The sequence below is a fragment of the Mustela lutreola genome, chromosome 1 (assembly GCF_030435805.1).
Source record: "Mustela lutreola isolate mMusLut2 chromosome 1, mMusLut2.pri, whole genome shotgun sequence".
NCBI lineage: Eukaryota > Metazoa > Chordata > Mammalia > Carnivora > Mustelidae > Mustela > Mustela lutreola.
The window spans coordinates 163,977,683-164,004,978 of record NC_081290.1 but is presented as its reverse complement, the minus strand read 5'-3'; the positions used below and the strand labels follow the sequence as shown (position 1 = coordinate 164,004,978).

Here is a 27,296-nt window from a genome sequence, read left to right as displayed (position 1 = left end):
TCCGTGATGGCGGGTTATGACCAGAGGAGGAAATTCAGGTTGGGAGAGACTAAGAAATCTGTCAGCGGTCACACCATAAGCAAGTGGCGGAGCTGAGATGCCGACGGAGATGGAGATGGTGACTCCAGAGCGGGCTAAGGGCCCCAAGGGAAAAGCCAAGGAGCTGGCTTATCAAACCACCTCCCAGGTTTTAAGACGGAGGCTTGAGCAATGAACCAGTGCCCCAAAGGAGACTTTCCTTAGGACCCTGGGGTCACACAGGCACTGGAGATTTTCTGCCTTCCTGCTTGGAGGGCCTGACCTTCCTAAGCAGGGAGGAAAAGGGGACAAGGAAGAATGGAAAGCAAACCGCAAAGGACTAGAAAGTGCTACAGCTCTTGCAGCCTGTGCTTGAGAAGAAGCCCACGTGCCTGGAGGCCCCAGTCTGTTCTGGTCACTAATGTCTCTCTCTCTCTCTCTGTGCTGGAGACAGGGACCTGATTCTTGGTGGGGGGGGGGGGGCAGCTACCCCAAACAAGACAGGTGTAGAGACAAAGTTAACTTTCCCTCTGGAGGGCTGGGGTGTCCCCAGCCTCAGTGGCGTCTGACATCTCTTTTCTCCCAGGGAACCAAGAGGTGGAAGCATTCCTAAGACTATAACTAGGAACTCAGTGGGGAACTCAAACAGGGACTCAAGTCAGCTGTCAGCCAGTTCAGAACAGAGCAGTCTGTTTCTGTGTGGGCCATGATGCCGCTGTGAAGTCCTGAGGTAAAGATGGCTGCCGGCCCTGGGCAGGCCTCACTGGGAGAGCCAGCCCGAAGGACTTGCATTTGTGTTCCAAGCAAAATGAGCAGGGCCCAGAGAACACAGCTGGGCAGTGAGAGGATGGGAGGGTTGTGGAATCACAGAGGCTCCCAGGAATGGGTGAAGGAGAGGCCGTAGGTGCTGGGTGGGCTTCCTGAGGTCCAGGAGAGCGCCTTTTTTGTCCCCTGTCCTGGGACCTTGAGAGGAGAGGAAGATATCAGTAACCCGGCAAAGCCCCACATCTTCTTCCTAAGAGAACATACAAGGGCCTTCCTAGAGATGAGGCCAAGAAGCAGGCGAGGCAACATTAAAGAAACCACACGGCGGCCAAACTCCCACCCAGCCTCAACATGAGAGCCTTCCTAGTGAGCAGCCAGTACCATCTAGAAGCTTGGGTTATCTCATTCTTGTTTGCAGCTTTTGGCCATGTTCTGTGTGCTTCAGCTCCTTTGTAAGATTCCTCAGAAACCTTTCTTCCAGCCATCTGCGTGTTTGCCAGAAGGGAAGAAATACTGTTCTCACGCCCAGGTCAGAGGGCTGAGGAGCACTGGGCTCCTGGTGGCTAGCAGAGGTGGAGGCAGGGACTGTCCCAATTTCAAACGCCAGACAAGGCAACCATGACGAGAATGGGGAATGAAGATCCTAGGCAAGTGAGTCAGGGTCTAGTCCCTTCCTTCCCCCGTCATGGACAAGTCAGTGACTTATGAACAGTGACCTCTGTTCCTTGAAAATGACCAATTGTTGAAAATATGAGAGATGGGATAGAAAGGAACCTTCAAGCAAAAAGAGGGGTGAAGTTTCCAGAGCTGGGATGTTGGGAGAGGCTGACCAGGCCAGACATGTCCCTGGCCACTGTGGATGACTGACAGGGGCCTCACTGCTTGCAGCCTTGTCCCGGGGACTGGGGTGGCCAAGGGGCTCCAAGAGTCCCTTAGATCTTTTTTCTTCCTCTGGAAACCTCATTCCCATTCCTATAAAGAGTGGGTTTTCTAAAAAGAACCACTTGGGATAGATTAAGGATTATGACCTCTTTTGAAAACCGCATGGCACCTTTTAGAAAGCCATTTCCCCCCAGTTGTTAAAACTTTGCCAGTATGACTTCTGGTCACTGCGACACGCAGAGGCCTTCTACTTTCCTCAGGCTTATTATTCCATGGCACCAGGAGGGCCAACCAACTGAGGCCAGGAAAAGGTAGCTCACAACCCCTCGTCTATGGCAGGCAAGTTCTGGATTAGTAAAAGGGGATCAGTAGCCACTGGCCATTAGCCATTACCTTGCTATCGTCGGGATCTACCTCGCTATTCCTTTTTATATAGTTGAGAAGAATATGTAGACCCACATTTACATCAGTACTACCCCCACCATTAGAAAATAAGCCATTCCTTGCCCCCGCTTCTTATGAAGTATGTCCTCCTTTGTACCCAGCCCTAGTTCATGGAGTCCAATTTTGCAAAGAGTCATCACCTCCGGTAAAGCCACTCCCAAGACGAGAGAGAGAGAGAGAGGAAGATAGAGAGAAATCCTTTCATTTACCCTGAACACCTTACAGCTTGCTTTGGACATATTTAAGCCCCTTCCATATTTCTATGCCTGATTTTCCTCCCGGCCAAGCTTCCATTGCTTCCTTCTCCTGATAGCTCTATTCAGCCCTTTCCTCTACCATCTCTCTACTTCATCCCTAAGTGTGAGGGTTGAGTTTCCTCTCCCCATATTTACAAAACCCAGGCAGGTTGGGTTGCTGGTATGATGCTATCTGGGACAGCCTTATCTAGCTACAAAGTATGAATCAGAGATTACACCACACAGGGCTGGTGCCAGCCAGGCGGGCTGCCATATTGTCAAGTAACCCAGTGGTTGAACCAGGTTGGGTTGAGTAATATGCACCAATGGGAAGTGAGTTTATTAATCATGCAGCATAGTACACTGTTGACGAAAGTGTAACTCTGAGGGCCTGATTTGATTGGAGAAGGTGCAGGTGGGGCCGGATGCTAACTATGAAGACACCCAGTGACGCTATCATTCTCTGATAAATATGCCCTTGAAAAACACATGGAAATCTGGAAGCAAATATCTAGTTTAGCAAAGAGGTGGGTTATATGCTCAATCTTTAGGGCTTTTCAGCCATCTTGGATTCCCTTCACTGAAAAAAAGGATACTTCCTTGTGGCTATAGTTGCAGTTAGGAATTTTGAAAGTTTCATGAGGTGAGAGAAGGGAATTCAAGATGGCAGCCCGTGACCTAGAATTGTGTGGGTGAGAAAATGTAAGATTCCATACAGCATTCTCTTTATTGATCTCACACTTCAAAAAACATTCTTTTCTAGGGCCACGGCCCACCACCTACACCCGGGTCTGCCCTCAACTTCTTGGTAACTGAAGCCAACTGAAATACCACCCACATTTTTCGGGGCGATGGGCCTGACAGGGGCAGCAAGAGCAGTTTCTGAGCCGGGATGCTGTACTCCATTTCTGTTACTGGATGGTTGCTTCAGGCGGCAAGACATGGTCCCCCAGTTGCTGTGTCTACGTCTATGTCTATGCAGCATGCAGACACCGAGCCCCTGCCCCCAAGCTTCAGTGAGGCAGATGACACATAAAATACATAACAGAAAAGCCCAACTGAGTGTTTTAGAGGGCAGGCAGGAAGAAAGGAAGAGAAAGGACTGATCTGTCCAAGGATCATTCTAGAATAAGCTGCAGGAAGATAAAGGATTGTAAATAAGGTGAAGGGAGCAGAGTGGAGCTAGGGACACACAAAGAAAGTGCTGGGGAGGGGGGTGGTATGTATCTCTTTAAGAGAACCGGGAGAAAGCTCTAGGGCTGGCCAATGAACTCAGTTAAGAAAGGGCAAGGTTCTCAGGGAAGAAAGCTCAAAGAGTGGGGGTGGCATCAGCTCTAGGGGAGATAGAAGTCATAAGATGTGAGGGGTTAATGCTGTATAAAATATTCCTTGTATGTCCTCCAACTCTCAGAAGCATTGGATCCCGGGGAGTTCGCAAAAGCTGCTTTTTTTCAGCCAAAACCCTCTTTCCCAGGCAGCTACAAATAGTGAGGCCTGGAGAGTCCTGCCCAAGTGGGGCCGAAGTTGCATAATTTTTAAATCTGATTTTTCCCAATTATCTGACCACAATAGAGCTTCCAATCTCTCTGGTTATCTTGCCAACCTTGAAGAACCCTTTCTCAAGTCTCCACCTGTTTTTCAGGCTTCAAAAGCTGTAGCAAGAGCACTACTCGGTGTGGCTCTAGGGATTCCACAGGGTCCTGCTCTGGTGCTCCCAGAGCTATATAGTTCAGCCACTAGAAGATCCCCACCTCTGTACCCTCAATAGCCATTAGAAACAAAGGAGAAGGCTTCTAGAAGCTTCCAGTCACCAGTTCCAGTTCCCACAGGTTGATCTCATCTGCCTGCCTCATCTCTCTGGCAGTCTGAGACTCCCAGCAGCGTCAGAACCACTGTGAACCCTCGACACTGGGTTTGAAACAGCAGAGCCCACGTCAAACTCTGACCAGCTTTACTCATGATGCCAAATTCCAGGTCTCACATTGAGTTTTCAGAGCAAGAGCAACAAAGCCTGGCACAAGAACCTATCAAATCAACCTTCAGCCAAAAACAAAACAAGACAAAAAAACAGGCCAAACCAAAACTTTATACTATGAAAACAAGAAATAAAATAAGGAGATTAATAGGCCGGCTGATTGTCAGCAAACACAATATCTTTACTGTATTAGCATTTGCTCACAGTGCAAATGGTACAACATTACACCATTTCAATATTTCGGTTTTTAAAAATGCTGTTTTCATTAACTATATTATATTGGCATAACAATGTGACAAAGGAGCAAATGAAATGTTGGTGAAGAATTTCACCTTTTCACAATATCAAGCATATTTTTTTAACCTTAGTATAAGGTACTATAAATCCAAGAAATAAAAACATCCACAAAATATATTACATCTGGTTTGTCTTTTTCTAAGTACTCAACTTTATACAAAAGTCTTTCAAAAAATATCATTCCCCATAGGTTTTCCTGTTTAAAACCTGATTTTTTTTCTCTCAGTTCACATAAGTTAGAGTGCATTTTCTTTTGTTGTTGTTTTTTTAAAACATGCAGACATATAAAAAAATCTGGATAGCACAACCTTTTGGCAACAAAGTTATTTTTCTCTTAGTTTAAGCTTAAATGTCTGAGAACAGTTTTATTAAAACAAAGGAAAACTCAGATTATCATGCAGTGACATGCATAAACCAGAAGGAGCAAGGAAAAAATATTAAAGGATATTTGATTCCTCCTTCCAGCTCTGAAGTGACCAAAATTTTTGTTTTTAATAATCATCACATTATAAAAAGTATTCAGCAAAATACTGTCTCTGCAAAGAAAGATTTTACCCTTCAGCTGAAAAAATATGGGCCCTCCTGGCAAACTTCATCTTCTTCTCTCTCCTTCTACAAAAAAGTCCAAGTACCTGGAAATTCACAATCCCCCTGCTCTTTCATTTTTTTCCCCTTTCACTAGACTCTTTTTAGTATTATTTATCCACCACCAAAGGAAACAAAAACAAACCCAAAGAACAAACAAACAAACAAAAACCTCCGATGCTTTTTTTTCTTTAAAAAAAAAAAAAAAGTGGGAAACGCATAAAGTGACTTTAAAAACAGACATTCTGTAAACTCCAGACCTTTGTTCCTTCTCTCTGGGCAGCTTAGTGACCGCAGGAGAAATAACGCTAAGAGGGAACAGTACATTCAGTCAAGACTGCTGGAAGCTGTGTCAGAGAGCAACCTTCCCTACTACTCCATTTCAAAAGAGTCACCCCTGTGTGTGGGGGGAGGAAATGCTAGGGAGGGGGGGTTGCCTGAGAAGAGGTGAGGTAGGGCAGGGAGAAAGTGAGAGCTGGGTGCAGAAAAGATAATGCCTCATTTCAGCAACAGGGATGAATGCAAAAATACCCATATTTTTAGGGAAAATTTGGACAGAGATGTGTGTATATGTAAATGCACATGCACGTACACGTACATACATATATATGTGTATATATATACACACACACCTATGTAGATATAATCTCATCGGTTAAATTTTTCATAAAAAATAAATCATTTAAAGCTTATATACTTACAAATTCTCTTTACTCCAGTGCACTGCACTGGATCGCCAAGTGCCTTGGAGATTTTATTTTGCTGAGAGAACATGTTGTGTATTATATATATATGTATATGTATGTATGTGCGTGTGTATATACACACACTCGCGCACACACACACACACACACACCATATACACAGCTTTGAATTCTACACACCTGTTGTGTGGGCAGTGACAAAGGATGAAAAAATGAGCCTGTTTTCCCATCACTGAGGAGAAGGAGAAATGGGTATGAGTGAGCGAAAACAGAAAGATGGTGAAATGAGGTGGCTGGTTGAGGCCTGCCTTTCTGCAAGAAGATTTTTGAAAGAGATGGGTGAAGGCTTTAGAGAGAAGGGAGAGGAGGGGGGAAAAGGGCAGAGGAGCAAACTCAGCAACACAGCTTTTGGAAAGTGGGGCTTGAGGACATAGATCTGTTACAAGGCAGGTTTAGTGATGGCTGCTCCTTCTCCCCGCAGATCAAACTGCCCTGAGGCCTGAGAGGGAAGCGCTCGGAAAAGGAGGGGTGCTGAGGGGCCACCCCTATACGGCGGTAGAAGCCCCACGGCGGGCCTCTGAGGCATTTCTGTAAGAAACATGATTTCCGAGCAGATGGAAGACCGTCTCCTCCGGCCACGTGCAGGCCCCCAACCTGGGACATTCCCCCAGCCGCCTGGGGACCCGATGTAGGGAAGAGTTTGGGGTGGACACAGCCCAGTTTAGCTCAAGAGTCTCACACACACATACACACACACGCACACACACGCGTGCGCGCGCGCGCACACCCACACACATAACACTCACGCGAGCACGCACACTCGCGCGCATCCCCGCACGCAGGCGCGCGTGCGTGCGGCGGGCAGCAAGCTCTGCGCTTTGGTGCGCTCCTTACCCCCTCCCCCTCTCGGGTCTTCGAGGGGGAACCGAGGGAGACGTGGGGGGAACCGTGAGGTGCTTGGGTCGGGCGAGGCTTGGGCGGGCCCCGCCTTCAGTCCCCCGCAGGTCCTTGGCGCGGCCCAGCGGCCCCTGGATCAAGACGATCCGCACTGAACAAAGCGGGCTAGACGCCACCTTTCCGCCCCCACGCCTTGGTTAAGGGGGGGCAGCGAAGGGAGGGCGCCTCCTGCCCTGGCCCCCGACCGTTGGCCGGTGTGAAAGGGTGGAAACGGGGGACATCGAAGGGGAACAAGGGACCTTACGTCCATGGAGAGGCCAGGGCGCGGCCCCTGCGCCTCCGTGGCTAGCTTTCCCCGCTGCTTTCAGGCGAGCAGCTGGGAGACACTGCAGGGGAAAAGTGGGGATCTGGGGGCCCGAGCCTCAGGCGCAGGTGGTGACCACAGGGGCCAGGGACACGGGGGGCGCCGAGGACGCAGAGGGCGCACCCCCCTTCTCCGCTTTCTTCTCCTTTTGCTTGAGGTGGATCTTGGCGTGGCGCTTGCGCTCGTCGCTGCGCGCAAACTTGCGCCCACAGAACTCGCAGGCAAAGGGCTTCTCGCCCGTATGCGTGCGGATATGAGTGGTAAGGTGGTCGCTGCGACTGAAGCTCCGCATGCAGATCCGGCACTGGAAGGGCTTGTGGCCCGTGTGGATGCGCAGGTGCCGGGTCAGCTCGTCCGAGCGACTGAAACGGCGGTCGCAGCCCTCCGCCGGGCACGCGTGGGGCCGCTCGTGGAGCGGGGTCTTGCTGGGTCGGTTGGGATACTTGCGGGGCCGGATGGGCTTGAGCGTGAGCGGCGGCTGGGGCAGGCTGCCAAAGCCCGGGTGGATCTGCTTGTCTTTGAACGCCTTGATGGTCTCCAGGGGGGTAATAGGGGGCGGGTTGACCCGGATGGGGTCCATGCCCTGGAAGGGCTTGTGCTCCGGAATGGAGCCCATGTCGTTGGGGTGGTGGTATAGGTTGTAGTCAGGAATCATGGGGAAGAGATTGCTGTCCAAGGCTGGCTTGGCCGATTGGTAATCCTGGGGGGAATAGGCGAGCCCGGGGTTGCCTTGGGGGTCGTGGAAAGACACAGGCTCCGAGTAGAGATCACTGCAGTTAGAATAGGGGGGCAGCGCCGGGTACATGGCCTCCACGTCGCCCTGCGGCGGCTGCACCATGCTGGCCGTGGAGGTCTGCGTGCTGAGTGCCCCTGAGGCAGGGGGCACCCCCAAGATGCCGGCGCTCATGAGGCTAATGATGTTGTCCTGACACCAGTTGGAAGGGGAGTCGAAGGCGAACTTTCCCAAGTAGGTCACGGTCTTGTTGCCGGGGGCTGGCTGGAAGGAGCCCGAGTAAGAGAGTTCCGGGTTGGGCTTCTCGTTGGTCAGACCGATGTCCATCACATTCTCTGCGGAGAGCGGGGAAGAGAGGGGAGGGGTGAGTGAAGCCGAGCCGGCTCCCGGGCCGGGGCGCCCAGGTCCTCGCCCAGGTGTGGAGGGTGCGGCCGGGTGGAGCGAAGAGCGCGCGGGGTAGGAGGAAAGCTGCGCCTGAGCGCAAAGCGGGCGGTGCCGCGCTCCCGGGCGCAACCTGGATACAGCAAAATACTACGGATCGGGGTGTGGAGTGGCGGCTGCACACACACACCGCACACGCCGCGCACACACTCACGTATCACACGCGCACACACACACACGCGCGCACGCGAGAAGCATTGTTGTTGTTTCCGAGGTGGGGCGGGCAGGTAGCAGCAGCTACAGGTAGTTTGAGACCCGGAGCGCGCCGGGCTCTCGCTCTCTAGCGCACGGAACTCGGCCTCTTCCCCTAGCCCAGTCCGCGCCGGGACGCCGCGCCTTTCCTGCCCGGACGAAGCCCCCATTGCGCACCACGCCCGGGTCGCCGACCCGGAGCGCTCCGACGCTTTGTCCTCCGCGCGTAGAGGGGTTCTGCCCGCAAAGGGAGCTCTCCCGCCGCCTTCCCGTGCCCCAACCTTCGCCAGGCCTGGAGGAGCTTTCGGCTCTTGCTGCAGGGGGGAAAGCCCAGCCTCAGCTAGCGAGGGTGGAGGGCGGCCGAAAACCGGCCCGCGTCTCCATGGCGGGAGTGGCCGCTCTTCCCAAGCCCCGTGGCTGGGGATCGCCCCCCGTGATGGCCCCCGCGCGGGTGGACCCCCCTCCCTCTTCCCGCCGTCCCCACACCCCCACGGCTTTGCTGAACGCCCCGGAAAGGCAGCGTCGCAGTACCTCTCCCACCGCGGGGACTCCACGCCGCACATGGCTCCATCCCGGGTGGGAGGCTGAGGGAGTAAGGGGGGAGAGCGCGGGTGAAAGGGACGCTGGGCTCCTCCCGGGAAAGGGGGAGACAGCACCACGCCTTGCGCGCAGCCTGGCGATCGCGCCCCCTAAGTGGAGAACCCCAGAGCCGCTCGCACCTACCTCCCTCTGGTCGGCGGCTGCCCCCACCCGGGAGAACCGAAGCCTCTACCGTGGCGTCGCCAACCGAGCCTTCCCGATCTGGGAGGGCGGGAGGAGTGGGTGGGAAAAGCAACTCGCCCCCCGGAAAATTCCCAGCGCGCCCCCCACCTCTCCATCCATCCATCCATCCACCCATCTATCCATTCATCCGTCCATCCATCCATCCATCCATCCATCCATAGATCGCCAGCTCGTTCCCTCCTCCTCTTCCTCTCTTCCCCTCTCCTTCCTCGCTGCCTCGCCGCCTCCCCGCCGCCCTTACCTGTAGCCATCTGATTATAATGGGCTACCGAGTCGCTGCTGCCAGAGAAGAGGTTGAGCGCGCTGGGGATCTCCTCGGGGTACAGATTGTCAGGCAGTTGGTTTAGCAAACTGCTCATGGTCACCGGCAGCTTCTCGGCGAGTTTGCCGGTCATAGCACTCCCGAGCTGCCGCCGCCGCCACCGCCGCCACCGCCGCCGCTCGCTCCTAACGCAGCTTCCAGGCAAGCGGCATCCGAGAGGCGATCCGTGGTGCAGGGGAAAAGCATGCGAGAGGGAAAGTTCGGGGGGAGGGGGAGGGAAGAGGGGAAGGGGTGGGCCAGAGGAGGGGATCTTCTCTTTTTGGGGTGGGTGGGAGATAGGGCAAAAGGGGGTAATCCTCTTGGGTGCCTCAGCTGGTGCCGTAAGAGGCTGGGGGGGGGGCGTGTGCGGGGGGTGGGGGTGGGGGGGCGGCCCGGGCAGGGGGAATCTCGGCCCGAGGGGGTTGGACGCGGCCTCAGTATTGATCTCACAAACAGATGCGCGCTGGCGGCCCCCCCGCCCCCCGTGCCGCCACCGCCACCGCCGCCACTGCCGCCGCCGCCGCCTCTGCCGCTGCTGCTGCCGCTGCTACCACCACCACCAGCCCCGCCGCTTCCTAGCAAGCTCACTGCTGCCCAAAAGCTCCCAGCCAGGGAACTCCACCAGCCTATTTATCTGAGCCCCGGGAAAGCTCCGTGACGTAGCTGCCCATATATGGACAGACAAAGCCCAGCCGAAGGGGCGCGACGTCACAATGGAAGCTCCTCACAATGGAACATTAGAAAGCAGGAAGCGGGCCGCAGCCAACATGCGGCGCCCGCAACGCTCGCGCACCTTAAGAAAATGAGAGAAAGAGAAAAATAAAATAGAAGAATGAAGGAAAATTCGAGACGAGAGAGGGAAGCATCCGATCGCAAAGAGTAAAGCGCTCGGCGCGGAGTTGAAAAAGCAATAACTGCCTATGTGTTTATAGGAGGTCTGCTCTCTGGGAGCGCGCTGGTATCGCGGGGGAGGGGGCTGAGTTGTTTGCAAGTGGCCTCCAACACCCCAAGCAGGGATAAAGGGAATTGGAACTACCGGTGAGGTCCCTTTGCAGCCTGGGAACTTCTGGGGAGCCCGGAAGGTGTGCGCTCCGACCCCGCTCCAGCCGCTCCTCTCGCATCTAGGACCCTGCCTGAGACTGACGGACGGGGAGCGCGTCCCTTCCAGGAGGATTCTAGCGGGCCAGGGATCGCAGATCCAGTATCCTCACCACTTTCTGGCGGCTCTCGCTCTGATTTTCCGCAGACACCCCTGCCGCTCCCTGGGACCCTGGCCCTGTGCTGACTCCCCGCCGAGCGCAGCGGCTGGAGACCTTGATGGCTAAAGCGTGGCTGCGTCGGAGGCGAGAGCCCCGCGCTTTTGGGGTCGGGGGTGTGCGGTTTGGGTGGCAAAGAAATAGGAATGAAGTTGAGGGGATAGGAAATATGTGCACCAAATCCCTGATGATTCTCTAACGGTTCCAAAGCACCCCTTTGGCCACGGGATGGCAGGAGGGCCCGGCAGGCCCGGGCGCTGTCGCTTTCTGTTGCTGCCTGCTAAGGGCCCGCCACTGAGTTGCAGCAGGAGCAAGCCGAACCCCCAGTCTCTGAGCCACCTCCTCTAGTCTCTGCCCTCCCCCTTGCCTTCCACAGGGCTGTCCCCATCGCTGCCTGCCGGCGCCCTGCAGTCAAGGGCCTCCTATTTGTCGACCGGAACGCTGTCACCTCCCGGAGCGGCAGCAGATCCCGGGGGCGGCTGCTACGTTCCCCGAGGCCTGCTCCGGGAGCGCGCGCGGCCGGGCCGCGGGAGAGCGGGAGGAGAGAAAGGGAGCGTGGGGGAGCGACCCCGAATCACACCGGCACCGGCTTGGCGTGGGAGGATTCCCTCCTCGGTGGCCATGTGGGCGCGGTGAATCCCGCGTCCCCTCCTTCCTTCCCTCCAACCGCCCTCCCCACCCCGTGCGCTGGGGAGTCGGGGTTGGGGGAACGTGCATTTCTCAGGGGGAGTGGGAGTGTTGACAAGGAGGAAGAGAGGATCCCGGGCCTCACTGCGTGGGAGGGCCACGCGGGCCGGGGACGTGTGGGAGGAACTCCCGAGCTGCTCGTCGTGGTGGGGGTGGATGACAACCTCGCTCCCCTCCCCTCGGCTCGGCGGAGAACCGGGGGAAGGAGGGCCCGGCCTCCCCCGGATCTTCTCTGGTTCTTGGGAAAGGAGGGATTCCCGCCGCCCGCGAGCCCCCTCACCCCACCCCAGCCCGGCCGCCGCTCGCGCCAGGCTCCCCACACCTATACCGGGGAGGCGCTGCGCCCCCGGGCTCTCCTCCGCCGGCGCGGCGCGGGGAGGGTGCGCTCTGCGGCGGTCCCCGGCTCCGGCCGGAATCAGGGCATGCAGCGCCTTCCGCCCCCGGCTCCCTCCCTAGGGGGGCGAGCGGCCGGCCCGGGGGCGTGGGCGGCAGTGTGAGCCCGGCTGGGCGGGGGAGGGGCCCCGGTGGCTGCAGGGAGGGTCGCGGGGCGGCGGGCCAAGCCGGGAAGAGCCATACAAGGAGCGGATCCGGTGACGCGCCGGCCGCGCCCCTTCTCCTCGATTTGGCTGCTGATTCCGGTCCCCGGATTTGCATATTTTGGCATCCAGTGGAAAAGGAAAGAAGAACGGAACCCGCAGCCTTTAAAGGAACCGCACAGACTCTAGCGTCACCTAGAGAGGCGGTCTGGGGGGCGTGAAAAATGAGCCGGCGGCTTGGGCCTCTGGCCGCCGAGCCTGGCGGCAAGGGAGAAGCGGGGAGTGGCGGTGACTGGCGAGTGTCGCCTGCACCTGGCCCCTCGCCTGCTGCGCGGGCACCGGGAGGTGGCAGGGGTCTCCGCGGGTTCCTGACAGGGGCCAGCAGACGCCGCCGGGGCCGCGGCCTTGGGCGAGCGGCAGGCCACCGAACTGACTGCCACTGCCCTTGTTTCTCTGCTCGAGGCACAGCTCAGCCTGCGGGGGTGGTGGGAAGGCGGCGGGAGACCTGCGGGCGGTCCTCCACTCCTGAGGACGCTGCCGCGATGCACCCCCTCCGTATTCGGCCAGACCTCTACCCAGGAGAGGAGAGTCGAGGAGCTGGAAACCCTAGTTGTGGCCGATAGCGGCCCACGTTAGGGAAAACAGAGGCAGGGGAAGAATTTGGGATCCTTGAGAGCTTCCAGGACCCCAGAGACTGTGGAGGAGTGAGCCATTGGAGACATGGCCGGGAAACATTTCCAGGCTAGCTGCACCTGTTGCACTCAAGAAAGGAGAGGAGGGAGGAGCAGAGCTTGCCCCCCTGCTCCACCTTCTGCTTACCTGTTGGTGAGCTCGGTTATGAGTCTTTGGGGGGCAGATTCCCTCCCCCCACTTCTTCCTACTAGTTCTTGACAAAGAATGGGAACCATCAGTTCAATTAAATAAGTATTCATTAAAACTTCGGTGTGACCTGGGGGCAAATTTCGGAATTTCTTTCTTAGCCTCAGTTTCCTTGTTTGTAAATTGGGGTAATAATAGTACCTATGGCTTAGGAAACTTAAAATGAAATAATCCTCATACTTAAGCTAGCCTCCTGGCAAGCACTCCATAAATGGCAATTACTATCAGTATATATATTCTCCCCCAGCTACCATGCATCTTATGTGTGAGCATAAGTGACCAAGGGATTAAAAAGGGCCAGGTATCCCACATCCGTGTGATCATACACAAGAAGCATGAAAGTTTATTATTTAGGGGAAAAAGAAAGTCTGGTTTGCATGCCAGGTACCTGCTGGGCACTGAGAGATGGTTAAAGAAAGGTCTTCACTCTGTGGGAGCACCAGCCCTGGGTAGCTGGGGGGGGGGGGTATGAAGTGGGTATGGGGTGTTTGGAATGTTTGCTTATAGACTAATAATCTTCCTGTCTGGTTGCCAAGCCTTGAATTCAGCATAGAAAAAAAGCTTTCCTTCTTCCCTCCCCCCTTCTTTCTCCTCTCCCTCCTGAACAGGGGCTGAGGTTGATTGTCTCCGTTTTATTGGCAGGCTCAGGTGAGAATGCCAAGGGCCTAATTACCTGAACTCCAAGCCCCGGACTTGTTGTGGAGCGAGTAGGCACTGGTTCAGGGCATCCTCAGCCTGGAGATGGTGAAAGGCAGGCCCAGCCCCTCTGCGCTGGGGCCAAGGCCGCCCAGCCCCTGGCTGCTCTCTCCCACGGAACCCGGCTCTCCTTGCCAGCTGCATTCTGGGGACTGCTGCTGTTTATGGGGGCCATTGGGATGCTTGTCTTGGTGGAAGGATAAAGGGAGGAGTCAATGTGACCCTAGGAATTCACCCCCGAAAAAGGCCAGGTTGTTGCTATGTTTTGGTCCTTAGTTCTGCAGTCACCTCTGAACTTGAGCTCCCATTTTTGCTACAGATATCCAGACCTCAGCAGTCTTACAATAACAGACCCACCCCCCACTGCCTATTAATCCAATCTGGGGTGTTAGCAATTGTTGCATTGCTCTTCCCAGAGGCCATTTGCATTTTAAAAGAAAATGCTTAAGAAGGGTAAGAAATAACCCAAAGGAATGATGCCCTTTGCTTTGCATGATCCTTGGAGATAGTAGCCACTCAGTGCTGGAGGACTGTTTGACTGTCAGTAGCAGGCCCAGTGACAAGCAGCGGATGTCTGGCCTACTACAGAGTGTCTGGTGTTCCTCACATCATTCCAGACACTTGTATACAAGGCCCACTCTGGCAGGATTGCTCTGGACTGACCCTTGCCTCAAGGGTGTTCCATTGTTTTCCATTTTGGGGTGCCCCCCAGGATGTGCACAGGAGACAGACAGGTCATTGGTGGACTCTGCCTGGCCCGCTGGGTATTCTCGAGGTCATTGCTATTTGTTTGATCATGACAGCCAGCTGAGGCTAGGTGAATTTTGCCTAGAAGCTTTTGGAGGGCAAAGACTGTAGAGAGCCATGAAGACTTTTGAGGGTGTGCTCCTTCTGAAGCCACAGAAGTTGGGTCCATGGGAACCCTGTGGACATAATTCATTGTCTTCATTCTTTACAGCAATCCAGTGAAAACACGTTTAGGGCTGCTCCCTTAACATTCGGCCTTAAAAAAAAAAAAAAAAAAAAAAAGTAGAGTCCAAGTTGTTCATTGGAAGATACTGGGCCAAGAAGTGGCCAAGCTGAGATTTGAACTCAGGGCCTTGTAACTCCAAGCTACCTACCGGTCTTCATCCCAGCCTTTGTCCCCATCATGCCTGTCAGAGAAAGAAATGAGATGACAGAGGTGGGTAAAAGGATGGATAGGTATACAACTTGTGGAGAAGGTGATGGGTAGAAGAAAGGTTCATTGGAAAGTTGCCTCCCTGCACCAACTTGGACCCAGCATGGGGTGGGGGAGGAGTCCCTGCCCAGGGGAGAGTCTGGGGCTAAGCACTAGGGGGGGTTGGGGTGGTTGAGCAGCCTTTCCGCAGGGCTCTTAGGAGGTGGAATGGCCACTGTGCCTCTCTCTGCCCACATCCTGTGACCCGAGGTTGTCTTAGGCCACAGGGGCCTCTCCACATCAGTCCAGCGCTTCCATTTTGAACACCTGCCTGTGCCCCATTTCGAAGTAACTCCTTATAATTATGTTGAATCAGGATGGTTTTTGATCACACTTCCAGTAAGTCTGGTGACCAAAAGGGAGAAAGTCTTGTTTCAAAGTAAATTTGCTGGGAAGGAGCCCCTGGTTGGTCCTGGAACCCCCTTCTTAGACATCAGTCCAAGGCTGCGAGTAGCAGCCACAGAGGTGGAGAGGACAAGCATCTAGGGCAGGGCTGGGTGGGGGAGCAGGGAGGGAAGGCAGGTCTCATGCCGAAGGCAACACTTAAAAGAGTTTGCTGGATGGTTAAGTGGAAGGTGGAAACAGGAGTTCTGGATTCTGATGTGAATTACCTATGTGACTTTGAGTCCGACTCTCTTGTTCCTGGGCTTCTGGTAGGAAGTGGACCAGACAACCCACCCCTAAAGTCTTCCCAGTCCTGTTAATCCACTGTTTTAGGATTCCACTGTACAAAAGGTTGGGAGGAGACATGTTAGTGTTCCTAATCGAGTTTGGAGTTCTATAAGGCTTGTCCGGGATCCCTGTGGAGGATGAAGCATGGGTCAGGGCGTGAGGCCTTAGGATGGGAACTTTGCTGTGGTGGCTTAGGGCTTCATGGAAGGTAAGTGGAGTCATGTGCTCTGAAGGCTTGTCATTGCCCCTGGGGGCCGAGGTGGGACAGCCCCCTTCTCAACTGGGAGGGAGGACTGTAGAAAGGACTCTTGGGGGATGGGGCTTTTTGAAAAGAGGAACTTTGTCATCTGAAATGAACCAGAAAATGTGTGAGTGTGAGGGAACAGTGGGGGAGGCAATCAGGGGGAGCAAAGAGAGAGAGAGAGAAACGGAGAGAGAGATGAAGAACAGGTTCTCTCCCACTTTCTTGCTGGGCTGCAGGCTTTACCCATGGGGCAGGTGCTGGATTCCAGAGGCTGGGATGTTTCTTTCCTCCCAGCCCTGTAAGATATGCCTCAGGAAACCAGAGAGCTGGGGTTGAGATCCTCTCCCCTTACCAGGTCCTTGGCTCAGGACCCTCGCCAGCCTTAAACAAGGGGGCCCTTTGCCTCCTCCATCAAGGTGAGGAGTTGGAGACAGACTTGCGTTTTTGTTTTTGTTTTTTTTTTTTTTAATTTCTTTGACAGAGAGAGATTACAAGTAGACAGAGAGGCAGGCAGAGAGAGAGAGGAGGAAGCAGGCTCCCTGCTGAGCAGAGAGCCTGATGCGGGACTCGATCCCAGGACCCTGAGATCATGACCTGAGCCGAAGGCAGCGGCTTAACCCACTGAGCCACCCAGGCGCCCCCAGACTTGCGTTCTTTTTGGCATTTCTGGACAGTTAAAACTCTGGGGTCTGGGAAAAAGCAGTGAATGACTCTTCTGGGCCCAGAGTTTGGGCTCCTCAGTTGTGTTATCACCCTCTTTCACCAAGATGGCTTAGGCAGGGCTTCCTGACCTTTGTCATGCCTTAGCTATCCTAGGAAATGAAAACTCTTTTTACAACACTGGGGCAAAGGACTGATGCTGCCCCAGGACCTTTCCCATCACCTTGAGGGCCAGGGGAACAATACTGGCCAAGTGGAACCCACTAGAAGTCTGCCCATCAGCTTGACTGATGGCGTGAGTTTCCCTGACAGGGCTTAGGGCAGATGGCCAAAGGGTAAGGGGCGTGATTTCTCGCTCTCTCTCTCTCTCTCTCAGCCACTGTAGCATTATTTGGGCTGTTCAGAACTATTTGCACCAAGATCACTCAGAAAGTTACTGGAAGACAAGAGATGGTATCTAAGCTCCCAGAGGGCAGGGACCGAATCTTACTCCTCTGCCTCCCTAGCACTGGTCCCAGGCCTGCCCCGGTGGGGGCACCATACAAGCTTATTGACCCAATTCAGGGGCCCACCTTGGTGATTCTGAAACCTGGTCTATTTGAGGAACAGCCTGATTCACTCAAACCTTACCACCTGAACCCCCTCCCATCCCCGCCCAGGACAGAGTACCTCTTGTCCAGCAAAATTCCATTTTGTCAGGGGAGCTCCTAGGTCTGGGACTTAGCTCTCTTGCTTCAGTGAGGCAAACATCTAGGAAGCCCTTCCTGTGTACTGTTTTTGGAGGGAAGCAAACTTGAGCCTGGGCTCCTGCTGTTTTTCAGGGAGCATAGCGGCTTCTAGGGAATGAGGAAGGAGGAATGAGGAATGTCTCAAAGGAGCACAGACAGGGGGTTCAGAGGCAGAAGGACCTCTGTGGCCTGGCAGGAGAGATTTGTCCAGGAAGAGGGGAAGGCCTGATGCAGGGTGGGAGTGTGGTGGTCCTGAGACCCATAGTGAGGAGGGGAGCAGACAGGAGGGGAGAGAACAGGAAGAGAGAGAAGGGGAGGGGGATTCTGTGATCCTCCCCCCCATTTTCATTCAACTTTATATTCTTCATCTCTGGAACTAGAACCCATTAGCATTGCCCTTCCAGAACTTCTCAGAGTACCTAGCCTAGGCCTGATTATGGTTTCTTGTGGAGGTGAGTGAGGAACCCTGGAGAGAGAGAAGGGAGACAGTCCTGAGTCCGGATCTGCTAGATCCTATGAGACATTCGGCATCTACTAGAATGTAAGCTCCAGAAAGTTCCATAACCCTCACTGCTATATGGCCAGCGAGAAGTGGGCTTATGGGGGTACTCCATACGTATTTGTTGAAGAATGAATGTGAAGATACTCTTTCAGGTCCCATTCGTGATGGTATTAGCAGCATTAGGAAAGGGGGCTAACCCCAGGTGTGAAACCAGGAGGAAGAAGGAGCCTGGTGAGTCCAAGGCAACATGGGTCCCAGGCTGGGGGCAGGGTAGGATTAATCATACATAAACTCAAGTGGTAATAGCCCCGTTAATTGAGTGGTAATGATCCTTGGCATTTTTCATCTTCAAAGTGAGGAACAAACTGTAATTAATACTCCAGCCACCCGGGGGCAGGGTGGGGGGTGGTGTGGAGAATCTGGAGCTGCTGCTACTCAGTCCGGGAAATTGAGGCACTGGCAGTGAAACTGGCTAGGAGAGTGGATACAAAGCTCAGGAGAGGAGCCCAGAACCTTCCGGGATGCCTTGAACACATTGCGGGGTGTCCCCCTCCCAATCCCAGGCAGCTCAGGAGCTGAGATCACGAATGAAGAGGGGGCACTGGGCATCCACAAGGGGCAGAGAAAGAAGTCTCAGCCTCCGGCCTGGCCAAGGCTCATCTGGTGTGCTGGTGGCCTGGCCCACGAGAGCCAGCCCAGGCCCAGGTTGAGCCCAGAGGCGGCCCTGGAGTGGAGGGTGGAGCAGGGGAAGGGTACCCGGGAGTCCTTGGCGCCCAATGGCAGGCCTGCTTGTGGCATACTCAGCGTGAGTCACCAGCGGCTCCAAAATGCCTCCCGGTTTCCTCATCGCAGTCTGGCTGCCCTGAGCCCCGAGGGAGTTTTTCATTAAGGTGATTACCCTGCCGTCATTAAAGGGCGGTAAATATCACCCAGGGACGGAGGGCGCGCGGCTGCCTGTGAACTGCAGCCTGGGTTCACAGGCGATCCCTGCCCCCAGCCCACTGCTGCAAGTAGAGACGCTGGACCTCATGGCCACCAGTTCGAATCCTCGGTATCCAGTACCCAGGGCCCAGGAGCTAGCCCCTGGCTTCTGCGTTCCCAAAGGCCCTAATGCCATCCTGTTTCTCTGTACCTCTCACACCATGTTGCATTTTCTTTGAGGAAGGTTGGGTCCGTCCATCCCCCACTTCAGCCCCCACTCACTCAGGAAACCTCCTCTCCTGGGATACACCCCTTCCAGGTGATGATCAGACACTACCTCCAGATTGCCACCATCCCCACTACCTTTTTATATTTATTTGTTTAATCTTTTGACAAATGTCTCCTCCCACCTCCCAAAGGTTCCAGAAGGGCAGGAACTGATTTTGTATTGTTTACTCTTGGTGTTGTCCCTCCCCCTCCCTCACCCCCGGCCCACTCTCTCTCCACCTATCCCCAGAGTCTGTTGTCTAGCAGGCCTCCTTCCTTCGAATGAATGAGTCCCCACAAGGTAACAGAACTGCTTGACGGCTCCCGCCCCTCTGCCCAGTTGTTGTCGACTCGGGACAGTGGCGTCTTGTGCGCCTACAGTGTGTCAGGCATGGGGAATGTGGCAGGGAGGTGAACTTGGAAGCCCTTGCTGTGGGGAGACTCAAGGCCAAGTGAGTGTTCACAGTGGGGGCGGGCAAGATGTAAATCTATAGGAGGTGGGGATTTGGGGGAAAAGGGGTGATTGATGGGGTGTGCATGTAGGGATCTGGTTTTAGGTAGTCATTCTTCCCCTTCTTCGCATTTAGTGCAGCTGACATCAAAATCGAGAATCGGAATATGTCGGTCTGTGCTGTGCGGTCCAGCTAATTTATTATGTGCTCCCTGAAAAATTCTGTAGAGAGTTCGATCTTGGTTTCAAACAAATTACAGCAGGACACCCTGGCTGGCTCAGTGGGAGGGGCACGCAACTCTCGATCTCAGGGTTGTGATTTTGAGCCCCGTGTTGGGTGTAGAGATTATTTAAATAAATTTTTAAAAATTACATCAAAGTCCACTAAGGAAGGCCCGGTCTCGGAACGACTTGGCCCCTTGTCCCTGGTATCAGCCACTCTTCCCTGGGTCAGCTTTGCCGCCTGCCACCAGGTGGCCTGAGATAAAATTCTGACAGCTCTGGAGGACGCAGCTGGTTCAGAAGCCTTGCGGGAAGGGATGGCAGCGGGCCAAGGGTGACTGTGGCTGTGGGTACCCCAGCCCCGAATCTCAGAGCTGCACTCCCCTCTTGCAGAAACCATCTCTCAGATTGGTGAGAGAGCTTCTTCTAGACCCCAAATGAAAGAAAAAGTTGCTGCAATGGAAACTCGAACGAACCCTCCCTCCTTGCCCCACTTCCCTCCCGCGGTCACACTTCCGGCAGCCACCACAGGGTATTTTAGGTTCGAAAACAAAGCGTCAGATCTATTTGAGCAACTTTTTTTTCCATTGGAGTAGAAGCCCAGGGGCCTGTGGCCACCCTGGGCTCGGCCACTTCCCCAGGGAACTGACGCGTTTCCCCTTCTCTGCTGAGGACCAATTTAGCAATTCAGACTGGCCACTTTTAGCTTCTCCTTTCCTTGGCCTGGCAGCAGGCAAGGGCCCAGAGGTAGGGCTGCAGGGAGGATGGGTGTGTGTCTGGGTGCCTTCCTTCTGGACTTCAGGGGAAGGCCTGGTTCCCCTCTTCTGCCAGAACCTCCGTCTTACCCCTCTCCAACACTCCGAAACATGCTTGTGTGCCCATGCGTGCGCGCGCGTGCACACACACACACACACACGCACACACCCCTCCAAGACCTATTGCTTTAAATCCATTTGCTACATCAGAAGACTGCAAAGTGAGATCTGGGATTAGGCCCTGTCTGGTCCTAACTCTATGCCAAAGGATGGTGTGTCTGTGTCACTGGTGGGCTGGTGTGTATGTAGGTTGTGAAGAGAGTGGGCATGCATATATGGAGACGGCACGGACACACAAATCGTATGTTCACAACCCTCCCGGGCTACACAACGCATGTACACACAGCTTGCATGGATGTCTAGACAGAGCCTGGCAGAGTTGAAACCCTGCCGTGTCTAGCGGGTGCGTACACCATGTGATTTTGTGTGGGCTGCTGTATTTACAGTGTGCATGTGCAGGGTGTGTAGAGGTGTGTGGAAGTGTGCGCACGCACGTTTGTATACAGATGGGTGGGCTGGCCTGGTTTTCAGGGGCGGGGTGGGGGGGAGGAAGACAGCAGAGCTCTACACAAGGGTGGCCCGTGTCCTTGGGGGCAAATGCATACAAGGTCCGTCTGTGGACCCGGCTCTGAGGGCTGGTTAGCGAACTGCAGGTGTGTGTGTGTGTGTGTGTGTCTGGGGGATGCTGGCTAGGGACCAGCCGGTTTGTCCTTACATACGCCTTTATGTTTTACTTCAGGACCCTGCCAGGCCTCTCTCCTCAAGCACCCCCTGCCCCTCCAGAGGCTGCCCCATCTCCCCCCTACTCCAGAGCCTCCCCCGTCTGCTGAGAGCCATAGGTCTCCCAATCGCACGACTCTTGAGGGACACCTTCTGGAGATCAGGGACCTGCTAGGTTTCTTTTGTAGTTTCTCCCTTTCTTTGCACACCACAGAGCCTCCATCCGTGCTGGAGGCCGGCTGACTGTGCTGGCTTCAGCGTGTCCGTGAAGGCTGTGCTGCTTTGTGATGACTTCAAAGTGTACATATAGCTTTCTTGTGGACTTCAGGCCAGTTTGTGTGTGTGTGTGAATGAGTGAGCAAGCATGTGAATATGTGAGTGTGAGTGACGGTATTAGGAATACATATGTGACTGTGAGTGTGTGAGCGTGTGTGGGTGAGTGAAAGTGAGCAGTGAGGGTTGTGAGCGTGTGAGAGAGTAAATGTTTAGGGGGGTGGGTGTGGGTATGGGTAGAGGGTGTCTGGACTCCTTTGGGGGTGCTGCTCACGCCCGCCTGTCTGCCCAGGCCCTGGAGGAAGCCCCCTCAGCCTGCCTTTCTGAAAAGCTCAGCCTCTTTCCTTTGAACTGTCCTCTCTCCGCCCACGTGACTTTCGCCAGTGGGGAGACCCCAGCTCACGAGGGGTCAAGGGGGTGCTTCTGAGTCCTGCCATCCTTCCAGGCATGTCGGGAGGCTCCGCAGGTACATTTCTACCCTCCATCCCTGGGTGCAGACATGGGGCCTGTGTGGTCCTCTACTTTCCCTCCACTAGGCTCCCTGAATGGGTTTCCTCCAGCCTGGATCTGGGAAGGATGAGCTCTGTTGCTGGTTATTGCTTCTGGAAACAGGTTCTCCTGAAACCCCAAGGTCTTCAGCTCCCTCATCGGCAAACCTCTTTTTAGTTTGGCCCTCCTGGTAGGGTTTTCTGCAGCCAAATGCACTGCTGGTGGCTTTTTCTCGTTTACTCCCACTCCTGCCCAGCCAAAGGGACTGTGGTGGTGGCTTCCTCTACCATTCCTCGAAACAAGCACATAGAGTTGCGGAATATTCAGCTGAAGGGGGCCTCACAGAACACCGGACCTGAGCTATTTTACAGAGGCTCAGAGAAGGCAGCCAACTTGTTCAGGCTTACACAGCAGCGAATGGTACTAAAATCGGGCCTCCCCTCCCGGCCAGCCATCCTTCTAGCTACGTCAGAACAGATGGCCATGCCTTTCTTCTCTATTTCCTTCCCTTTCTGCCTCTTTCTCTTCCTTTCCTTTTTTATGGAACTATTTCCTTTTTTCCCTTTGAAATATCCTCTTGTGTGAAGCAGGACCAGCCGGCATTTGGTGGGAACCAAAGTGGCATTCGGAGCCAAACCTCTGTCCTGGCACAGTTCTCCTCAGTCTTTTCCAAAGGCTTTTCTCTTTCCTGGTCCCTCTTCCCAGGATGCTCAGAGGGACCTTGTCCTTCCTTCTCCCTGAACCAGACTATTCAGCTCTGGTTTCTCCTTCCAAGCCCCAAGGAGACCAGATGGGAACCCTCAAGGAATCAGCTCCCCTCTGTAACCTTAGTTTCCTGGTCTCGAAAATGGAGCGAGGGTCTCTGAGGGGAGAAACATGAGCATCTGTGTCTGTGTGTGCATGCAGGCATGTGTGTGTGTGTGTGTGTGTGTGTGTGTATGCCTCACGTGTCCCCCAGCAGCTCCGGGGGGTGGGGGGAGAATGGGGAAGTTAATTAGCACCAGGATGAAAGGTGCTGCGGGATAATTACAGGTAATATCAGGATGGCCAGGAGGGTGGGGCAACAGGCCCCTATATCTCAGGGGGTATGGGTGGGGGGGTCAGATTCTAGCCCTGCTCCTGCAAAGTGCACCAGACACCTGGAAAGGCGGGGGCTGCGGGGGGGGGGGCGGGAAGGAGCAATCTGAGTGAAGGGTCTTTGTCTTTACAGAGAAATGCTTGTTAGTTGCTAAGGAACTGGGCTCTCTTCCCTGATCCAAGCCTCCCAATGTTTTGCTGAGCTTGGGAGGGGGATGCTGGGCTGGGGCCTGAGGATCCCTTGGCCAACAGCCCCCCCCCCCCCACTGCCCCGGGGCTGCTGAGACTCTGATGGGTCTCCCCAGAAGGACTCTCATCTGAAGGGGGGGATTGTAGGTCTTTCCCACTCCTGGAAGCCACACTGCATGCTCCAGCCCAGGTGGGGAGCAGAGCAGGTGAGGCGGAGGCAGGGAAGGAGAGGAAAACATGCATTCCCTGAACAGCCTGTATGCCAAGCCTGGGGCCTGGGTGCCTTGGCTGCTCTCTCATCTAACTGGTGCAACAGATCTTTAAGGAAGGCACTTATTTACATGCTTTTCTCATTATACTGGTTTTGTTTGTCTTTCTTTTTTCTTTTTCAGTTGAAACAGGTCCAGAACAGTTGAGGAAGTTGCCTGAGGTCACAGGGCTATCAATGGTAGAAAGTCTATGAGAATTTGGGTCTGCTCAGTAAGAAAAGTTGTGCTTTTTAAGCTGTACCATTTAAGGCACTTACCAGGCTCGCTTTCTAGCCCATGGCTGCTTAGCTGTGACCCGGACCCACCATCACCACCAGGGTCACTGCCACGGGCATCAGACGTTTTTCCATATGGCTTTCTCTCCCTCCTTTTCCACCTCTCTCCCTTCCGCGAGAGAGGTTGTCACACGGGGGAGCTTCTGGGGGAGAGGGGTGATTCCATGGGCTGAGGGTGGTAAATTTTGGGGGTAGCTGCCTGGGGCAGGTGGGGCCGGGGGCCGGGCGGAGCTGCTGCTGTGAGGGTCCAGGAGCTGGCCCTCCCCCACAGACCATCCTTGGTCTAGAATAGCTGAAGCTGGGGGAAGGGCAGATGCTGGGTGAGCCTCCCTTTAAATTCTTCTGGGACTTCCAGCCTTCCTTCTCAGCCCACCTGGCTTCCGAACAGATAGAAGTTCTGGCCTTTATTTTGTGGAGCGAGGAGAGTAAAACGAGAGCGCCGTATCTCCCTTGAGTACTGAGAGCGGCAGGCTCGAGGTACCAGCAGATGCCACCATGAATGGTTACCATGAAACAAGGAGGAGGTTCCTTAACTACTGGGGAAATGTCCATTTCCTCGTCTATAGAACGAGACAGGCAGCACCAACGTTACGGGCTCACTGTGATGGTGGATGGACTGGGGGCTGGGAAGCGGGGCAGGGGTGTGGTCCGTGAGGTAACACCAGTTAGGCGTCTGGCACAGGGCCCGGCCTGCAGAAAAGGCTCAGCAAACACTATCTGATCATGACAATATGATAATGTCCGTTCTCCTATCCCTGCAACGGGCTCCCTACATCTTTCTTAGCTGCTTCGTTAGAGATCTCGAAGCAATCTCTGTGCTCATTTGGTTTCTTCCTGGAGGAGGCCCTGAAAGGAAAGGGGGCAACAGGCCTAGGGTCTTGTGCAGACAGAGAGCAGAGTCAAGGGCAGGTTTCCCAAGGTGTCCCTGGCCCTCATGTTTCCCTTTCCTGGCACTGGACCTCCTTCTCTGTGGCTTTGAGGAACCGTCTGGCAGGGCTGGCTTCAGCCTTGAGCCTGGGGGCAGCTTTGTTCTTTTTTCACATCTTGGAGATGGGAAGGTGGGGGTCTCTCCTGCAGCTGAACTCAAAGCCCAAAACACCGAGAGAAAAGAAAAGGGGATGGGGTGGGGGGAGGAAGGAAAGCAAGCCGATAATTTCCTCGAAGGATAAACATCCGATTTTTTTCCTCACCCAAAATAAACATGCTAGCCACAAGGAATTAAAAGCAGAAGAGGGGAGGATGTGTCTCGATTTGGGGCTGCTCTAGTAAGCTGACCTGCTATTTATCCCAGCCTTGGGCACCCACCGGAGCTGCCAATTACACTCCGGGCCTGGTGGGACGGGGGCTGCAGGGAGAAGGGCCCAGGGATGTGAGGTTCACACACACCCAGAATGTCCCTTCTGAGACTGTCTTCCCTGACCCTGCAAATGGACACTTCCTTTCCTGCTTTTTTTGCCCTGCTGACAAGCGTGCCTGGTGGGGTAGAAGACACTGGGGAGTTCCCAAGGCCTAGGCGGGCATCGAGGGCCCTTCCACAGAGCGAGACCTTAGGGTCCACCACCCAGGTGGGGAGCTAAGTCTGTCAGTGTTGGGGGTGGCGGGGGAGCGCGGTCCAATTCCCTTCACAGACTTAGCCATCCATCTCGCTGTGTTCTTCAGATCCCCACCACCAGACCTTCCAACCAGTGAAGATAGGCTCAGCTGGGCTGAGGGCTGGCTCAGGGCGCCTGTGCCTTCTAGCTAGTGGGGGGGGGGGGGGCATGGCTCTGAAAAGGCAATAACCTTGTGCCCAGCTGCAGCCTGTTCTTTCATCTGGGGATCTCAAGGCACTCTGCACCCATGAGTCACCAACACTACTGTATTCTGGCCAAGCAGAGGGGGGTTATTAACTCTGAGAGGGAAGCTGAGGTGGGGGGTGCTGAAGAGGGGGTGCGGGTGCTACTGGAGTTGGGGGTGACGGTGTCAGGGGACCAGAGTTTCATGCGTGAAGGAGACCACAGCCAAAGAGGTACCTCCAAGGGGACCTTGGGTGGGAAAGCCAAGCGGCCTTCAGTGGACGTCCAGGGGAGTTCGGCGCCAAAAATCCTTGCTTCACAGACACTGAGGAGTTCCTTCATAGTTTCTAAAAGCGTAAATCAGATTGTGCCCCTTCTTCCCCTCTATTTATTATTCAATGGTTTCCCATTGCTTTCAGGGTATGATCCAAAATTTCAGCATGACTGCAAGGTCAGGAGTGTTCTGGTCTCTGCCCATCTGTCCAGGAGGCCACACTATTGGCCTGGAAGCTGCCAGGCCCGGGGGGCTGGGAGGTAGTGTTCCCTCTCTTTGACTTTGGCTCCAACCCCCATCCCAGCTCACGGTTAACCTCTACCATGCTTTTCAGCCCTGAAGTTAGCACTTCCTCAGAGAGACCTCGCTTGGGTCTCTACTGTGCCCCTCCACCACAGAGCGAGACCCCCACACCCTTCCAGCACACACCACGCTTGTCATTGGCCTGTGGTCACCTGATGAACCTTTCCCTCCCATCCTGGACTGTAAACTCTGTGAAGCGAGCCTTAGGTTTTGTCTGGCCCTGTTCACACATGTATCCCCAGCGCCTAATGGAAGGAAGGTCAGGCACGTACCAGGGGCCCACAATATTTGTTGAACGAATGCTGCTGAATGTCACAGTTGGAAGGGACCGTGGCAATAACCCAACCAGCCCAACTCTCCTTCCTACCTTGATTTCCCAACTGAGGGAGCAGACTGAGACAAGACATGGCCACAGTGCCTCAGTGACTGAGGCCTAGGAACCCCCCACCTCCTGCCTATCCACCTCTCTCAGCACTGCTCCCCCACCACTCCCATACACACACTCGCATTTATGGGAAAGCTCCAGTTCCCAGTGCTGGGCAATGATGGATTTCTTCTTCCTAGTTTTGGAAAGATGACCGGTTGGAAAAGAACACATCCAACCAGTAATCCCTGGATGATTTTTTTTTTTTTTTAAATTTGGAAGAGAAGGGGTTCTGTACCCAGCAGGGGTTCCATACCCAGCGGGGGTGCTGTACCCAGACCGTTGCTGGTGGGCACACACACCTGCGGCGTGAAGCCTGATGTCTGGCAGGCAGTTATCTCTACGTGGGTTTGTCCTTTAGCTCACTGCTTCCGGCTCCGGGGGCCTGGTAATTGGGCGAGTCCTGGTAATTTTGGGTCATGAATTGGGTGCTTGCTTCAGGTTCGCTCAGGTGGAAGCGGTTCAGGAATTTGTCCATTTTCCAAGAGCCTAGAAGGACAGACAGACCAGAGGAAGGCAGTGAGGGAGAACCATGGACTGGGAGCTGGTGGGACTCGACAGGGAGGCCAGCTCTGGGGAAGTGGAGACAGCAAGTGAGGACCTTGACCCTTGGGCTGAGGGCGTCAGGGTGCCTGGAGGTGCCTTCTGGGTCCCCGCTGGAAGCTAGCAGAGTGTCTGGGAAGAGGCTGCCTCTGCAGGGAACAACGGGCATCAAGGCTGGACTGGGTCAAGGCCTTCCTTTGGTCTCCTTCCCCAGAGCCCCTTATTGGGTCTAACTCTGCCGGCTCACTCACATGCAGAAACGAAGTGCCCCCACTTCCTCCACCCACCCCTCTTTTCCCACAGGCTCTCCTGA

General features: G+C 54.7%; 2 protein-coding genes across 5 annotated transcripts in view; both read right to left on the bottom strand.

The window, feature by feature from the left end:
• Positions 1-4,279: 4,279 nt before the first annotated feature.
• Positions 4,280-11,237, bottom strand: EGR3 (early growth response 3). 2 transcript variants are annotated; one of them, XM_059178290.1, is made up of 3 exons: positions 9,558-9,634; positions 9,065-9,117; positions 4,280-8,235 (listed from the first exon to the last, which is right to left on the bottom strand). In XM_059178290.1, the coding sequence occupies exons 2-3, from the start codon at positions 9,102-9,104 to the stop codon at positions 7,226-7,228; spliced, it is 1,050 nt and encodes a 349-aa protein (XP_059034273.1). In that variant the 5' UTR covers positions 9,105-9,117; positions 9,558-9,634; the 3' UTR covers positions 4,280-7,225. The 2 variants fall into 2 exon arrangements, with proteins under 2 accessions (XP_059034273.1, XP_059034265.1); XM_059178282.1 differs by lacking the exon at positions 9,065-9,117 and having other exon boundaries at positions 9,558-11,237.
• Positions 11,238-26,625: 15,388 nt separating this feature from the next.
• Positions 26,626-27,296, bottom strand: part of PEBP4 (phosphatidylethanolamine binding protein 4) — a 232,432-nt gene continuing 231,761 nt past the window's right edge. For all 3 annotated transcript variants that reach the window (XM_059178225.1, XM_059178243.1, XM_059178235.1), the window contains exon 7: positions 26,626-26,929. In XM_059178225.1, coding sequence (XP_059034208.1) covers positions 26,781-26,929 — 149 coding nt within the window. In that variant the 3' untranslated portion in view covers positions 26,626-26,780. The remainder of the gene's footprint in view (positions 26,930-27,296) is intronic.